Genomic DNA, 18,000 nt, shown 5'->3' with positions numbered 1-18,000 from the left:
ATGAGCACCTAATTGTTTTTAAAGTACACATAATTTTAGAGGTATACATATTAAATGTTAAGTTTTAGGGTCTTCAGATTACATAGCAAAAACATGCTGACTGGTTCCCTTTAAACAACCTGATTTACAGGGTGCTTTGTTATTTAGGGTACCACTGCAGTTAATGAAAAAGTATCTTAAAATAAAGCACAAAATCAGATGTTTTCTATATTTGTAGAGTTCCTCCGATTGTTGTGGGATGAAACGATAAAGTGGTTGATGGGAAACCTTGATGTCTTACCTTGTTCCTCTTTTCAGGATTGGATATCGAAAGCAGCTTGAAGCAGCTCGCTGAACGCCGTACCGATATTTTTGGTGTTGAAGAGACTGCTATTGGTAAAAAGATTGGCGAGGAAGAAATCCAAAAACCAGAAGAGAAGGTATACTACTTTAATAGAAGAAAAATTAAAAAAATACAGTATACAATTATGACTGTAGGCTACTGATCACTCATCCACACTTTTATTTATTTTTTTTCTGCTAGGTTACATGGGATGGGCATTCGGGCAGCATGGCTCGCACCCAACAGGCTGCTCAGGCAAATATAACATTGCAGGAGCAAATAGAAGCTATCCATAAGGCTAAGGGCTTAGTACCAGAGGAAGATGGCAAGGACAAGATTGGGCCTAGCAAGCCTAATGAAATCAACCAACCACCACCTTCTTCGGCACCAACTATTCCTAGTCCTGCGCCACCAATCACTTCTGCTCCGAGGCCACCTCCACCTGTATCCCTGCACCAGCAGATCAATCCTCCTGTGTCGCGACCACCATCAGTGAGTGCTACCATGTTCTATCGTATAGAAATATTAACAAGGGACTTGTTTGTTTAGCATGGTTTAAATACACTCTCTTAAAATAAAGCAGGCAGCAATAGTTTCCCTACCCTCACCCCTCTTATATACTTTTCTATTATGGTAGTAGAAACAGATGTTTAGATGGGTTAAATGTACTTAAAGGGGTTTTCCCAAGAACAAAGTTCATTTTAATCAATAGATCTTGGAATAATAATTTCCACAATTGGATGTGTTAAAAAAAAAAAAAAAGTTCCTGTGCTGAGATCTTATAAATGTGCCCCTATTGTGTACTGTGTAATGGCTGTGTCTGACCGTGCAGGAACATGGTCTGATCATATCACAGCTCCTGGACAGGGGAGGATACAAGAGAGAATACAGACATTACAATATGGGATCACAAATAATTTTTGATTTGAGGTAAAAACATTTTTTAAATAACAGGCATTCCGCTTTACATCACACAAAGAATCAGCTGTGCCCCTTGCTGTCTTATCTGTATAATCTTTTGCTTCCTCCCCTGCCCAGGAGCTGTGGTATGATCAGACCATGTTCAGACACGGCCATTACACAGTACACAGCAGGGGCACATTTATAAGATTATCTCAGCACAGGAAAAAAAAGATTTAAACCTCCAATTGTGAAAATTATTATTCCAAGATGTATTGATTAAAATCAACTTTAAAACGAACTTTGTTTGTGGGAAAGCCCATTTTAAGAGTGTGTGCATGACTACTGGTGACAGATTTCTGGATTTGATTCTACCTTTCAGATGCCACCTCCAATACGTACTACTATGGTGTCCGCTGTTCCTGTAATGCAAAGGCCCCCAATGGCATCTGTGGTCCGTCTTCCTCCGGGTTCTGTGTTGGCTGCTCCCATGCCACCTATTTTGCATGCACCTAGAATTAACGTGTTGCCAATGCCACCAAATCCGCCACCAATGATGGCCCAGAGATCACCACACATGATTGTTCCAGCTGGTGAGTATTTCCTGTCTGATCTAGTTTGAACAATTAATCTTTCTCCATTTATATTACCGTATATACTCCACTATAAGCTGATATTTTCACCCTTTTTTTTTTTTTTTTTTTTTTTAAGGCTAAAAGTGCCCCTCTCGGCTTATATTAGTCATTGTCCTAGGGGTCGGCGGGGTAGGAGTAGCGGCTGTGACATCATACTTGTCCCCTCCTGGTGCGATCTCTGCACTTCCTTGCTTCTCCTATGGTCTCCGGCGCTCGCAGCTCTTACTGTGTTCAGCGGTCATGTGGTACCGCTCATTAAAGTAATGAATATGGATGCGACTCCACTCCCATAGGCGTGGAGCGCATATTTATTACTTTAATGAGCGGTATCAGTGACAGCTAAACACTGGAACAAGCTGCCGGTGCGCGCAGCTGCAGCATACAGGGTATATTATTCTATGGAGCATCTTATGGGGCCATCAACCTTTATGCCGCATTATATGGGGCATAATATTCTATGGAGCATTTTATGGGGCCATCATTAACCTTTTATGCAGCATTATATGGGGCATATTTTAATATGGAGCATCTTATGGGCCCATCGTGAACTGTATGGAGCATTATATGGGGCTCCTGATTCAATATGGATATTCAAAAACGCTTAACCTACTGATGTCTCAATTAATTTTACTTTTATTGGTATCTATTTTTATTTTTGAAATTTACCAGTAGCTGCTGCATTTTCCACCCTAGGCTTATACTCGAGTCAATAAATTTTCCCAGTTTTTTTGTAGAAAATTTAGGGGTTTCTGCTTATACTCGGGTCGGCTTATACTCTAGTATATACGGTATGTTAATGAGTAAATGTGTGCAAAAATGATTTGTATATACTTTTTTTTTGCTCCCTTTTGCTCCTTTTAATTGCCAGCACATTTGTGGTGGTCTGGGTCTTGAGACAACTCGCTGAACCATCACCGATTGCGCAAAAAAACTGAGAACTGTGCTGCTCTGGAGACAAAACAGTCTATGCTTCTTTCTAGTGAATCCGTATTCTGTGTTGTGTATACCTGTCTCCTGAGCATAAACTAGTTTAGGGGATGACAACATCAACAATATAGTACAATATTCTTTAAACAAAAACAAAGTGATCAACCTGAGACTGTCAATAGCCTAGCCAAACACAGAAAAGAAAGCGACAAGGCATAAAACAGGGATCACTACAAATAAAAAAAAAAAAAAAAAAAAAAAAAAAAAACATTTTATTTAGAATGTACAAATCACACCAAAAATACTAGATAAAAACAGTGTTTCAAAGAAACAATGTTTTTAAACGTTTTTTGTCTCGTGTTGTTTTGGGGGTGGTTTGTACATTCTAAATAAAAATGATCTATGCTGTTTGTTTCATTTGTAGTGAGCCCTGTTTTCTGACTCCCTCCTGGGCTGTGCACTTTGGAGGTTTTTTGAGCAATCAGTGGTAGGATCTCGGGACCTAGACCCACCACTAATCTTGACGATTAAAGGGAGAGCAAAAAAAAAAAAAACCACAGCTTTATCTACTCTTTACTACATGATCTAAAGAAAAAAAAACGGTATTTATATAGGCACTGCCTGGGTACTGGATTTAACCTTTATTTGTAACTCCTTATCATATGCAGCACTAAAAATGGCTCGTAATGTGTTTCCATTCCAGCATTTGTTTCTGCGCCACCTGTTGCCCCTGTACCTGCACCAGTGCCGCTGCCTCCAGTTCACCCTCCTCCACCTATGGACGATGAACCATCTGCCAAGAAAATGAAGAGCGAAGATTCCCTCATTCCAGAAGATGAATTCTTGCGCAGAAACAAGGTAAATAAGTGTTTACATTTTATTTATTTATTTTGTAAATCTTAACATACCGGTAGTTAAAATTTTGCAACATGTTGCAAAATGCTCACTTGTATTTTTTTTTCCTCAGGGTCCTGTCACAGTCAAAGTACAGGTTCCCAACATGCAAGACAAGACGGAATGGAAGCTGGGCGGTCAAGTGCTGGCATTCACTCTGCCCTTCTCCGATCAGGTAAAATCTGCTCTCTGTATATCTGCATGTCCAATTTTCAGGAAATGATCTGGGTAACACACCTTTTCTGTAATAATATTTTTTTGTGTTACAGGTCTCTGTAATAAAGGTTAAAATTCATGAGGCAACTGGCATGCCAGCTGGGAAGCAGAAGCTTCAGTATGACGTAAGGGCACTTTCCCAGTAGATTTAGCTGAATTACCATTTTACTGCTATGTATTTTTTTTTTTTTTTTCCTATTTTCGTACGTACTCCATGATTGGCATTTGGTTGAGATGTCAGATTTGCTAATGGTTTCCTTTACTGTTCTGCAGGGTATCTTTATTAAAGACTCAAACTCCCTCGCTTACTACAACATGCAAAATGGAGCGACAATCCACTTGGCTTTGAAAGAGAGAGGAGGCCGAAAGAAATAAGATCTAATAGTAGCAACTGATTGGTTACTTAGTGACCGTTACTTGTTCTCCACAACACGACTACACGGGTTGTGCTGTTATGTCTTTAGTACACACGTAGTCTATATAATAGTTCAATGTTTGATATGAGACAATAGCTAATCATTGCCATTACTAAGCATAACTGTGCACTTTAAAGCTGGCCTGTGAATGCTGAGATAACATAGTTGATGTAAAAAAATAAATCCGACTAGTCATTTCTATTAATAAAGTTTCTGAGAATGAACACTTTTTCACGTCTCCTAATTTTATATTGTAAATTGTGCCATGAATTGCCATATTCTACAGTTAATGCATGTGGCACCAGATTTCACAATGTAAACTGCATGCAGTATTAACCCCTTAACAACCAGAGGTATTTTTGGTTTTGCATTTTCATTTTTTGCTCCCCTTCCCAGAGCCATAACTTTTTTTTTTTTCCCAGTCTATGGCCATGTGCGGGACGAGTTGTACTTTTGAACGCCATTGGTTTTACCATGTCCTCTACTAGGAAACTGGAAAAAAATCCAAGTGCGGTGAAATTGCAAAAAAAGTACAATCCCACACTTGTTTTTTGTTTTAGCTTTTTTTATTTTTGCTAGGTTCACTAAATGCTAAAAACGACCTGCCATTATGATTCTCCAGGTCATTACTAGTTCATGGACACCAAACATGTCTAGGGTCTTTTTTTATCTAAGTGGTGAAAAAAAAAAAATCCAAACTTTGTTTAAAAAAAAAACAAAAAAAACGCCATTTTCCGATACCTGTAGCGTCTCCATTTTTCTTGATCTTGGGTTGGGTGAGGACTTATTTTTTGCGTGCTGAGCTGACGTTTTTGATACCATTTTGGTGCAGATACGTTCTTTTGATTGCCTGTTATTTCATTTTAATGCAATGTCGCTGCAGCCAAAAAAAGTAATTCTGGCGTTTTGACTTTTTTTTTTTTTCTCTCTCTACGTCATTAAGCAATCTGGTTAATCCTTTTTTGTTATTGATATAGCGGGCAATTCTGAACGCAGAGATACCAGATGTATGATTTTTATTATTATTTTTTAATTATTTTGAAGGGGGATTTGAATATATATAATTTTATTTTTTTTTAAATTTTAAAAACTTTTGGCGTGCTTCAATAGTCTCTATTGCAGACTAGAAGCTGCCATAACCCAATCGGCTCTGCTACATAGAAGCAATGATCAGATCGGCTCTATGTAGTAGAATTACTCACTTGCTATGAGTGCTGACCACTGGGTGGCGCTCAGAGCAATCCGGCAGTGACAATCATAGAGGTCTCCAGGAGTCATGCCAACGAACCAGTCACCCACGATGACATGATGGGGTCACTGGTGGGCGGATTTTCGGCCTGATGGCCGAAAGCGCAAATTAAATGCCGCTGTCAGCATTTTGACAGCAGCATTTAACGAGTTAATAGCCACGGGTGGATTGTGATTCCGGGCACATGTCAGCTGTTCAAAACAGCTGACATGTCACAGGAAAGATGTGGGCTCACTGCCAAAGGGGAGGGAGTCAGACGTCTGTGTAAATTTACGCCCAACATCGCAAAGGGATTGTCCATGATCTTATCATTGATGGCCTAACCTTAGGATAGGTCATCAGTGTCTGATCGACGAGGGTACAACATGCAGCACCCTGACAGATCCGCTGTTCCTGGTGTCGGCGGCCGGAACTGTTCAGGGAGCTACACCGCTCCGTCGACGGAATAGTGGCTGCTGAAGGGTACTACTTACCATCCCCTATTAGTTGGAATATGGAGCAGATGTGCAGTACCCAGCGCTGTGCTTTGCAACTCCATAACTGAGCAGTTGCGGCTGATACCGGGAACGGCTGATCGGCAGGGGTGCTGGGTGTCCCACCCCTACCAGACATTGATGAGCCCGCATCTTTCCCCACAATAGATGACTAATCAGCCATCAAGTGTCTTTAACAGCAATCACTGAAAGCGGAACTTAATATCAGAAGAGCATCACAAATCTTGCCCATCGGTGACCTTTGTCTCCTAAGGGAACTAATGAAGTCGGCGAATAGTGTGGAAAGAAGTTGTTAAAAATATCAATTGTTCAAATCTCCCCCCTTTTGACCCTTTGAAAATAAAGCAATAATAGTGAAAAAAAAATCTGGTATCACTGCGTGAAATGTCTGATCTATGAAAATATAAAAACAATCTGATTAGGTAAACAGCATAATGAGATAAAAATGTCAAAACTAGGTTTTGTTTTGGTTGCTGCAACATTGCAATAAAGTGCAATTGGAGGTCATCAAAATGGTATCAATAAAAACGCCATCAAGGCAGGCAAAACATAGGCCCTCACCCGGCCCCAGATTACAAAAAATTAAAACTCTACGGGTCTTGGAAAATGGCGACCCAAGAGGATTTTTATTTTTTTTTACAAAACTTAAAAATGAAAACCGAGACATGTTTGGTACCTGTGAACTCGTAATGACCTGGGGAATCATAACAGCAGATCAGTTTTAGCATTTATTGAACATGGTAAAAAGCAATACAAAAAACATTTGTAGAGTTGCACTTTGTTTTGCAATTTTTATTTCTCGTTTCCCAGTACGCTACATGGTAAAATCAATGGTGTCGTTCAAAAGTACAACTTGTCCTGCAAAAAATAAACCCCCGTACAGTTATGGGGATGGAAAAATAAACAAGTTATAGCTCTGGGAAGAAGGGGAGGAAAAAATTAAAATGGAAAGTTGCAAGGTCATGAAGGAGTTGAAATCTATAATGAATTAATATTACATTTTCCTTAATTTGTACTGATACAGATTTGGTCATAGCTGGAACATTAAGTTTATCCACAACCTAAGCCACATCTGCATTTGTAACCATGTGAAATCACAGTATAAAACACACAAGGAGGGCACCATCAAAAATATGAATATATAGTATTAAAGGGATCTACCTGCAGCTAGTCTATATCAAACAGTGAGACAACCAAAGAACAAGGAGACTTGCATAGAAGCAGGGATCACCTTTTAACAATTTTTATTATTGCACACAAAACCCACAGCAAATACATTTAAAAATACCATTAATGCCGCTTAGTGTGGTTACAACCAAACAGGGACACCAACTGTCCTAATATCACCAGATAATCAGGTACACAGGTTCATGGGGTACCATAAGTTGGGCACAAAAAAATAATAGAAAAACTCATTAACATTACCCAACAACAGTTAGTGTGGTTATATAATTGATTGGCACCAAATACCTGGAGGAGGATTATGACCATAGATTTGTTGAAGGGGATGTTATAACATACAAATACTAGGATAAATACCCATTAAGTATCCCCTAAAAGACTCCTCTTAAAGCCACAATAAGGCCAGTCATACACCTCCAGAGATACATTACCACTCACTGCAAACACAAGATGATTCAAGGGGCCCCATGCATCATAAGCTCTCATCCAGGTGACGGACCATTAAGATGCCCTATTATTTTGTGCCCAACTTATGGTACCCCATGAACCTGTGTACCTGATTATCTGGTGATATTAGGACAGGTGTCCCTGTTTGGTTGTAACCACACTAAGCGGCGATAATGGTATTTTTAGGCCATGTTCACACAGTGCGTTTAACTGCGGAACCGCCGCGATTTTGCCGCTGCGGGTCCGCAGCTGTTTTCCATGCAGGGTACAGTACAATGTACCCTATGGATAACAGGAACCGCTGTGCACATGATGCGGAAATTAACTAAAAAAGCCGCGCTGAATAGCTGCGGTAAAAAAGAAGTACCATGTCACTTCTTTTTGCGGAACTGCAGCGGTTCTGCACCCATTGACCTCCATTGTGAGGGTCAAACCCGCAGATCAAAAATATATCTGCGGGTTTTCTGCGGTTTGTGGTGCAGAACCGCTGCAGCAGGAAGTGCGTGGGCGGAGTGTGGGTGCTCCGTGATAATCTCACAGTGATCAAAATAAAAAAAAGGTAAATGACTCCCCCCCCCCCCCCCCTTTATCACCCCCCCCCTTTATCACCCCCATAGGTAGTAACAATAATAAAATAAAGAATCCCCCCCCCCCCCCACTACAGTTAGAAGTAGGGTTAGGGTATTTTCAGCCATTTTAACCCTAAAAAAACTTCCTAGAAAACACACAGGCTCTGCAGATAAAACTGCATAAAAAACCGCACTAAAAACTGCATCAAACGCACAAAAGAACGCACCTGCGTTTTCTGCCAAGAGCTGCGGTTTTTAGTGCAGAAAAAACAGCAGGGAAATCAGGAACGTGTGAACATGGCCTTAAATGTATTTGCTGTGGGTTTTGTGTGCAATAATAAAAATTGTTAAAAGGCGATCGCTGCTTCTATGCAAGTCTCCTTGTTCTTTGGTTGTCTCACCATGTGAAATCACAGTGTAACATCCAGAGTGTAAAATAAAGTAATATATAATTAAAGGGTTATTTGCATTTAGAAAATATATCGCCTATCCGCTGATCGGTGGGGGTCCAACTGATGGAGGCTTCAGCTAACCCGAGACCTGCCTGAATGCAGCGGTGGCCGGATGTGCACCTCTGTTCCATTCATGCTTTATGATTCTGCAGGAAAGAGCTCAGAACTGATGTGCGAATATGTAAGAATCTATTTAGCTACATAAACTGTGTAAGAAGTGTATTGTGGGTGAACCAAACTTCCATCTGGTTGGAAAATGGTTAACAAAAAATCTTATTGATTGATGTAAATAAAAACGGTAGGTCCTAATCTTTTTGAAATCGGATATCTGGAAATATATTTGTCATTAAAGCTGAATTGGGATTGAAGCTAAGTAACTTTTACTAGAAAGAAAAACCTTATTGCTATATGTGCATTGCACTCATACAAACGTGGTTGACCAAAAATTGAAGTGTGAAAAATACACAGTAAATATAGTCCTTCGTGGATTAAACACGTTCCCTTTAAATACACTGAAGCTTGTTTACAAGTCTTTTTTGCACTGGAATGAATGATAGTTTTGCAGTAAGAAAATACTCCAGCTCCTTTTTGGAGGTAATCTTATTACGTAAAGGAAAAAAATTGCAGCACTCTGCGATGGTCCCCATATCTCGGATGAGACTCGCCAATGCAAGTCAATGGGTGCGGGAAACAAAATCGCACGGCACTCAGATCAGGCGAGTACTGTCTGATGGTTACACACCGTATCCTCTGAAAAGCCGGCAATTCATCTGCTGCGTGCAGTAAAATCAGTGTTATATATATATATATTTATATTTTATTCCTTGGAAAATGTATAAATGACAGTTGCCCTATGTAGAACCTCATGGTAAAATCACCTTCTAATCGGATCGCATTACATGTACATCGGATGCTAGGTGTGCTTGTACTCACATGAAATCGCATAATATTCGTCCCACTTCTCAGGACCGAACTCTCAATGTTTTTTTCACTGTGATGGGTGCGATCCCTAATCCTGTCTAGGACCATATTGCTAGGAGCCATTACAGCTTACGTGTGTATGATATTTGCAGGCTTTTGATCATTTCGATCACACGCTGCTTTATGTTCGTATCCGTAGTGCAAGAAGTCTCACGCCTGATCTTTGCATCTACTGCCCTTTTATCATTGGTGACCCCCTCCTGCCCTCACACCCCTTGTGGACCGGTGCTGTCGGCCTTCCCTTTCTGCTCACTATTAGCAGCTCCCTACATGGGTCAGGCTGATAAACTAGGCCATATATGGGCAGCGTTTAGCGTCTTTCTCCATGTGAAATCCTGTCATTTTGCCCAGTCTGTGGTTGTTTTTTCCTTTCCTAGAGTATAACAAGCAGCTTCTGTGTTTTGTATTAAGAAAAACAAGAAAGGCTCCAACCCCAGATGCCTCACGGTTTCCCACCTCGTGCCTCTACAAACAGTAACTGGCACCGTCATTATTGGCTTTAGCTGGTGCATCCAGTCACCACAGTATAGCAAGCGTGCCTATGTGGGAGTTACGGAGAAGGTGGCACCATGAGGCTGTTGGCACGATGGCTCTTGGGCCTTGTTTAGCTGTTTGGGGTATTGTTTGGCATGCTCTGGATAACGTGTTCAGAATGTTGTCAGGGTCTATATGCCACCATGGTGGTCCTGTGTGTGATATGTACGCTCACGACTAGATAGGCATGGTCTCCCAATGCAAGTGTATGGAGCGAGGCTGGAACCTGGCCGGGAGTGTGCAGATTGCTTACTTGTGGCCACATGACCGTGCTCAAGTGACTAGACTTAATTCAGTAACTTTAGAATTCTGCACAGAGACCCATAACTGATTTTTATGCTCGCCATTAAAACCTATAGGGAAAAACCTCCACCCAAAAATAAGCCACAGTCCAACCATGTCTTTAAATGCACAGTGGACTCAAGTTTTCATGAAATCACATCCACTTTGTCTGAATTGTGATACTCCAAAGATTTCCTGCACCAAACCTGCAGTGTACATGACGGGTGAACAGGGCCTTAATGGGGTTGTCCAGTCTTGGAAGCAAAGTCTACAGTTATTCTATGTGGCCGCATCTAATGAATCATGGCTGCGTGTGGTAGGCATGCTGTCACGAGTCCACGTTATTGCCCCAGGGAGAGGCTGGTCACATGATGTACATGCTTGTGGTCACATGATGTACATGCTTGTGGTCACATGATGTACCTGCTTGTGGTCACATGATGTACCTGCTTGTGGTCACATGATGTACCTGCTTGTGGTCACATGATGTACCTGCTTGTGGTCACATGCCGACTAGTCTACTCACCACAGACACAACTTGAGGCAAGCGCTAGCCTAGTCGGTGGTGACATCACCAAGTCACATAACCGCACGCTTCGGCAATACCACAGTATGGCACCGTGTCGCGGGTCAGTAGTCTGCAGTCACACGGAGCCTTAGAAGACTTATGTCTGCAGCCTGGACGATCCCTTTAAGGAGAACCTGACATCAGTGTACAAATCTGCAGCCCTGCGATCCTCAGATCACACTCGACCATGATCGTGTAACACTACTAATGATGAATGCAATAGAGGCAGCGGAGGGGTCTGGCTGAGCCCACTGTACCGGAGCCCCTACCCATGGTTTTTACCCTAAGGTGTGTATTACAGCACTATGTCAGCGCCATGCTGCCCGTACCTTTAGTTTAACGTGGATGATCCTGATGACAGGTTCTCTTTAAAGGTTTTCACCAAGCTTATGCTTCCTTCACACGAGCTGGGTCCATAGATGTAGGCACGATGGGAGAGGGAGACAAGTGGCCTCCTGACAGCGTGTATGGCGCACGTCCTGCTTGTAGCTGCCCCAGAAAGCCCACTACACCCTATTGATTTGGCTTTTATCCTAAGTTATATTGCAGGGCTCGTTAAAGGGTTGATTGTGACTTGTAGGATCGCTACTTCCAACAGGTGGCGCTATAGAGTTCAAGTCCTCTTTTTCTCAGAAGAGGCAATTTGCACACTACACCCGATACATAGGTCATCTGAGGGGCGGGGCCTGAGCAGCCTTCTCCCTAGCTCCGCCCCCTCAGTCCCAGCTGTCAGGACTGCGCTCTCAGGCTTGGTGACATGGCATTTCCCACCTGTCCCTGGGGGGCGCCAGTGAGGAGCCTGCTGCTGGGAGGAGTCCCGGGTGCTGCTGACCCATGAGGGCCGCGCTCAGTGAGTGACAGGCTGAGAGTGTTTACAGGACTCGGCGGCTGCAGCGCTAGTATCGGGCATGGAGGCGTCACGCAGATTGACACCAACAATCTGAGCCTATCATTGGCTTTGGTCGATAAAGGTGCACACCGATTGGCTGGAGGGAAAGCCTGGCTAGTTAGATGATTTAGGAGATGTATGGCGGGATACTTACTTGACCGACACGTTGTTCTGTGTGCTGATTGGCTGGCTGAGACAGGCTGCGCGCACCTATTGGCTGACTGTGTTGCTCCCTGACAAGTAATTGGCTAGTGGACTGGCGGGGCGGGGACAGTTGAAGGGGCCCCGGGAGGTGTCTGCAGCTGTAGGGAGAACAGCCGAGTGAGAGGTGCGGCGGGGGCCGGGGCGAGGTGATGGCTCCGTGCTGGTGAAGGGCTGGAGGGGAGCCGGGATGGCGCGGAGCCCCGGGGAGGGCAGCGGGTCGCCGTCTGCTAGTCTACGTGGAACCAGGGAGACCCTCAGTGACCCGGAACTGGAGTCTCTAGGATCGGACTCCGAAGTGAACGGCTTTACCGTGGAGAGGAAGACTGACAAGTACGGCTTCCTAATCAAGACCGAGGAGAACGGTGGCCGGTGAGTGTTGTGCTACTTGCGCCGGCACCGACCATCCATGCGATCTGGCCGCCGAGTCCCCCGGTAATGAAGCCGGCGGGACACTGCAGCCTCCGGCAGCATAGACTTCTATGGGCAGCTCAGAGGCGGCCCTAGTGACTGACAGCCCCAGTGACTGACAGCCCCAATAATCTGCTCAGGGATCCTATCAAGCAGCAGCCAGGTGTCTAGCTGGAATTTAAAGGGATGGCCAGGTTGTCGTAGAGGCTGACACTCGGTTAGAGCTGTGTTCAGACATGAGCAGATCACTGGTCACAAAGGGGCCAAACTCCCACCTTGCGTTATGCCAGGACCTCTCTCCTTCCATGCTGCCCCCATCCCAGCTCCATGGGGTGCTCGGTGGGCAGCGGTCTTCTCCCCAGGGCCGGTGCTGTACAGATCCTACAGGATGAGTCTAAGGGCTCATACTCGCATGCGAGAAACTCCGGTGAATCTGGCACGTCCATACCCGGCACTCAGGAGCGGAGCATGCGGCTGCATGTATTGCTATGTGTGTGTAGGAGCCCATATGGGAAGTATAGAGCGCTCGTTTCCCTCTGTGGAAGCCCCATAATGCTTCTGTGGAGATATCTGGCCAATGAAAAGCGGCGGCCATATACCGGTCCTATAATGTGACAGGTGGCGGCGGCCATATACCGGTCCTATAATGTGACAGGCGGCGGCCATATACCGGTCCTATAATGTGACAGGTGGCGGCGGCCATATACCGGTCCTATAATGTGACAGGCGGCGGCCATATACCGGTCTTATAATGTGACAGGTGGCGGCGGCCATATACCGGTCCTATAATGTGACAGGCGGCGGCCATACACCGGTCCTATAATGTGACAGGTGGCGGCGGCCATACACCGGTCCTATAATGTGACAGGTGGCGGCGGCCATATACCGGTCCTATAATGTGACAGGCGGCGGCCATATACCGGTCCTATAATGTGACAGGTGGCGGCGGCCATATACCGGTCCTATAATGTGACAGGCGGCGGCCATATACCGGTCCTATAATGTGACAGGTGGCGGCGGCCATATACCGGTCCTATAATGTGACAGGCGGCGGCCATATACCGGTCCTATAATGTGACAGGTGGCGGCGGCCATATACCGGTCCTATAATGTGACAGGCGGCGGCCATATACCGGTCTTATAATGTGACAGGTGGCGGCGGCCATATACCGGTCCTATAATGTGACAGGCGGCGGCCATATACCGGTCCTATAATGTGACAGGTGGCGGCGGCCATATACCGGTCCTATAATGTGACAGGCGGCGGCCATATACCGGTCTTATAATGTGACAGGTGGCGGCGGCCATATACCGGTCCTATAATGTGACAGGTGGCGGCGGCCATATACCGGTCCTATAATGTGACAGGTGGCGGCGGCCATATACCGGTCCTATAATGTGACAGGTGGCGGCGGCCATATACCGGTCCTATAATGTGACAGGTGGCGGCGGCCATATACCGGTCCTATAATGTGACAGGTGGCGGCGGCCATATACCGGTCCTATAATGTGACAGGTGGCGGCGGCCATATACCGGTCCTATAATGTGACAGGTGGCGGCGGCCATATACCGGTCCTATAATGTGACAGGTGGCGGCGGCCATATACCGGTCCTATAATGTGACAGGTGGCGGCGGCCATATACCGGTCCTATAATGTGACAGGTGGCGGCGGCCATATACCGGTCCTATAATGTGACAGGTGGCGGCGGCCATATACCGGTCCTATAATGTGACAGGTGGCGGCGGCCATATACCGGTCCTATAATGTGACAGGTGGCGGCGGCCATATACCGGTCCTATAATGTGACAGGTGGCGGCGGCCATATACCGGTCCTATAATGTGACAGGTGGCGGCGGCCATATACCGGTCCTATAATGTGACAGGTGGCGGCGGCCATATACCGGTCCTATAATGTGACAGGTGGCGGCGGCCATATACCGGTCCTATAATGTGACAGGTGGCGGCGGCCATATACCGGTCCTATAATGTGACAGGTGGCGGCGGCCATATACCGGTCCTATAATGTGACAGGTGGCGGCGGCCATATACCGGTCCTATAATGTGACAGGTGGCGGCGGCCATATACCGGTCCTATAATGTGACAGGTGGCGGCGGCCATATACCGGTCCTATAATGTGACAGGTGGCGGCGGCCATATACCGGTCCTATAATGTGACAGGTGGCGGCGGCCATATACCGGCCCTATAATGTGACAGGTGGCGGCGGCCATATACCGGCCCTATAATGTGACAGGTGGCGGCGGCCATATACCGGTCCTATAATGTGACAGGTGGCGGCGGCCATATACCGGTCCTATAATGTGACAGGTGGCGGCGGCCATACACCGGTCCTATAATGTGACAGGTGGCGGCGGCCATACATCGGTCCTATAATGTGACAGGTGGCGGCGGCCATACACCGGTCCTATAATGTGACAGGTGGCGGCGGCCATACACCGGTCCTATAATGTGACAGGTGGCGGCGGCCATACACCGGTCCTATAATGTGACAGGTGGCGGCGGCCATACACCGGTCCTATAATGTGACAGGTGGCGGCGGCCATACACCGGTCCTATAATGTGACAGGTGGCGGCGGCCATACACCGGTCCTATAATGTGACAGGTGGCGGCGGCCATACACCGGTCCTATAATGTGACAGGTGGCGGCGGCCATACACCGGTCCTATAATGTGACAGGTGGCGGCGGCCATACACCGGTCCTATAATGTGACAGGTGGCGGCGGCCATACACCGGTCCTATAATGTGACAGGTGGCGGCGGCCATACACCGGCCCTATAATGTGACAGGTGGCGGCGGCCATATACCGGCCCTATAATGTGACAGGTGGCGGCGGCCATATACCGGTCCTATAATGTGACAGGTGGCGGCGGCCATATACCGGTCCTATAATGTGACAGGTGGCGGCGGCCATACACCGGTCCTATAATGTGACAGGTGGCGGCGGCCATACATCGGTCCTATAATGTGACAGGTGGCGGCGGCCATACACCGGTCCTATAATGTGACAGGTGGCGGCGGCCATACACCGGTCCTATAATGTGACAGGTGGCGGCGGCCATACACCGGTCCTATAATGTGACAGGTGGCGGCGGCCATACACCGGTCCTATAATGTGACAGGTGGCGGCGGCCATACACCGGTCCTATAATGTGACAGGTGGCGGCGGCCATACACCGGTCCTATAATGTGACAGGTGGCGGCGGCCATACACCGGTCCTATAATGTGACAGGTGGCGGCGGCCATACACCGGTCCTATAATGTGACAGGTGGCGGCGGCCATACACCGGTCCTATAATGTGACAGGTGGCGGCGGCCATACACCGGTCCTATAATGTGACAGGTGGCGGCGGCCATACACCGGTCCTATAATGTGACAGGTGGCGGCGGCCATACACCGGTCCTATAATGTGACAGGTGGCGGCGGCCATACACCGGTCCTATAATGTGACAGGTGGCGGCGGCCATACACCGGTCCTATAATGTGACAGGTGGCGGCGGCCATACACCGGTCCTATAATGTGACAGGTGGCGGCGGCCATACACCGGTCCTATAATGTGACAGGTGGCGGCGGCCATACACCGGTCCTATAATGTGACAGGCGGCGGCGGCCATACACCGGTCCTATAATGTGACAGGCGGCGGCGGCCATACACCGGTCCTATAATGTGACAGGCGGCGGCGGCCATACACCGGTCCTATAATGTGACAGGCGGCGGCGGCCATACACCGGTCCTATAATGTGACAGGCGGCGGCGGCCATACACCGGTCCTATAATGTGACAGGCGGCGGCGGCCATACACCGGTCCTATAATGTGACAGGCGGCGGCGGCCATACACCGGTCCTATAATGTGACAGGCGGCGGCGGCCATACACCGGTCCTATAATGTGACAGGCGGCGGCGGCCATACACCGGTCCTATAATGTGACAGGCGGCGGCGGCCATACACCGGTCCTATAATGTGACAGGCGGCGGCGGCCATACACCGGTCCTATAATGTGACAGGCGGCGGCGGCCATACACCGGTCCTATAATGTGACAGGCGGCGGCGGCCATACACCGGTCCTATAATGTGACAGGCGGCGGCGGCCATACACCGGTCCTATAATGTGACAGGCGGCGGCGGCCATACACCGGTCCTATAATGTGACAGGCGGCGGCGGCCATACACCGGTCCTATAATGTGACAGGCGGCGGCGGCCATACACCGGTCCTATAATGTGACAGGCGGCGGCGGCCATACACCGGTCCTATAATGTGACAGGCGGCGGCGGCCATACACCGGTCCTATAATGTGACAGGCGGCGGCGGCCATACACCGGTCCTATAATGTGACAGGCGGCGGCGGCCATACACCGGTCCTATAATGTGACAGGCGGCGGCGGCCATACACCGGTCCTATAATGTGACAGGCGGCGGCGGCCATACACCGGTCCTATAATGTGACAGGCGGCGGCGGCCATACACCGGTCCTATAATGTGACAGGCGGCGGCGGCCATACACCGGTCCTATAATGTGACAGGCGGCGGCGGCCATACACCGGTCCTATAATGTGACAGGCGGCGGCGGCCATACACCGGTCCTATAATGTGACAGGCGGCGGCGGCCATACACCGGTCCTATAATGTGACAGGCGGCGGCGGCCATACACCGGTCCTATAATGTGACAGGCGGCGGCGGCCATACACCGGTCCTATAATGTGACAGGCGGCGGCGGCCATACACCGGTCCTATAATGTGACAGGCGGCGGCGGCCATACACCGGTCCTATAATGTGACAGGCGGCGGCGGCCATACACCGGTCCTATAATGTGACAGGCGGCGGCGGCGGCCATACACCGGTCCTATAATGTGACAGGCGGCGGCGGCGGCCATACACCGGTCCTATAATGTGACAGGCGGCGGCGGCGGCCATACACCGGTCCTATAATGTGACAGGCGGCGGCGGCGGCCATACACCGGTCCTATAATGTGACAGGCGGCGGCGGCGGCCATACACCGGTCCTATAATGTGACAGGCGGCGGCGGCGGCCATACACCGGTCCTATAATGTGACAGGCGGCGGCGGCGGCCATACACCGGTCCTATAATGTGACAGGCGGCGGCGGCGGCCATACACCGGTCCTATAATGTGACAGGCGGCGGCGGCGGCCATACACCGGTCCTATAATGTGACAGGCGGCGGCGGCGGCCATACACCGGTCCTATAATGTGACAGGCGGCGGCGGCGGCCATACACCGGTCCTATAATGTGACAGGCGGCGGCGGCGGCCATACACCGGTCCTATAATGTGACAGGCGGCGGCGGCGGCCATACACCGGTCCTATAATGTGACAGGCGGCGGCGGCGGCCATACACCGGTCCTATAATGTGACAGGCGGCGGCGGCGGCCATACACCGGT

General features: G+C 47.8%; 2 protein-coding genes across 3 annotated transcripts in view; both read left to right on the top strand.

The window, feature by feature from the left end:
* The window catches only part of SF3A1 (splicing factor 3a subunit 1), a 61,199-nt gene extending 56,665 nt beyond the window's left edge, over positions 1-4,534 (top strand). For both annotated transcript variants that reach the window (XM_069760148.1, XM_069760149.1), the window contains exons 10-16: positions 298-419; positions 524-814; positions 1,605-1,815; positions 3,488-3,642; positions 3,752-3,853; positions 3,948-4,019; positions 4,168-4,534. In XM_069760148.1, the coding sequence (XP_069616249.1) occupies positions 298-419; positions 524-814; positions 1,605-1,815; positions 3,488-3,642; positions 3,752-3,853; positions 3,948-4,019; positions 4,168-4,269 (1,055 nt within the window). In that variant the 3' untranslated portion in view covers positions 4,270-4,534. The remainder of the gene's footprint in view (positions 1-297; positions 420-523; positions 815-1,604; positions 1,816-3,487; positions 3,643-3,751; positions 3,854-3,947; positions 4,020-4,167) is intronic.
* Positions 4,535-12,222: 7,688 nt separating this feature from the next.
* The window catches only part of TBC1D10A (TBC1 domain family member 10A), a 97,491-nt gene continuing 91,713 nt past the window's right edge, over positions 12,223-18,000 (top strand). The window contains exon 1 of the mRNA XM_069760141.1: positions 12,223-12,530. Within this exon, the coding sequence (XP_069616242.1) occupies positions 12,349-12,530 (182 nt within the window). The 5' untranslated portion in view covers positions 12,223-12,348. The remainder of the gene's footprint in view (positions 12,531-18,000) is intronic.

Source organism: Ranitomeya imitator, chromosome 1 (genome assembly GCF_032444005.1).
Source record: "Ranitomeya imitator isolate aRanImi1 chromosome 1, aRanImi1.pri, whole genome shotgun sequence".
NCBI classification, from domain to species: Eukaryota; Metazoa; Chordata; class Amphibia; order Anura; family Dendrobatidae; genus Ranitomeya; species Ranitomeya imitator.
Note: the sequence above shows the minus strand (reverse complement) of the source record. Positions and strands in the feature narration are given on the sequence as shown.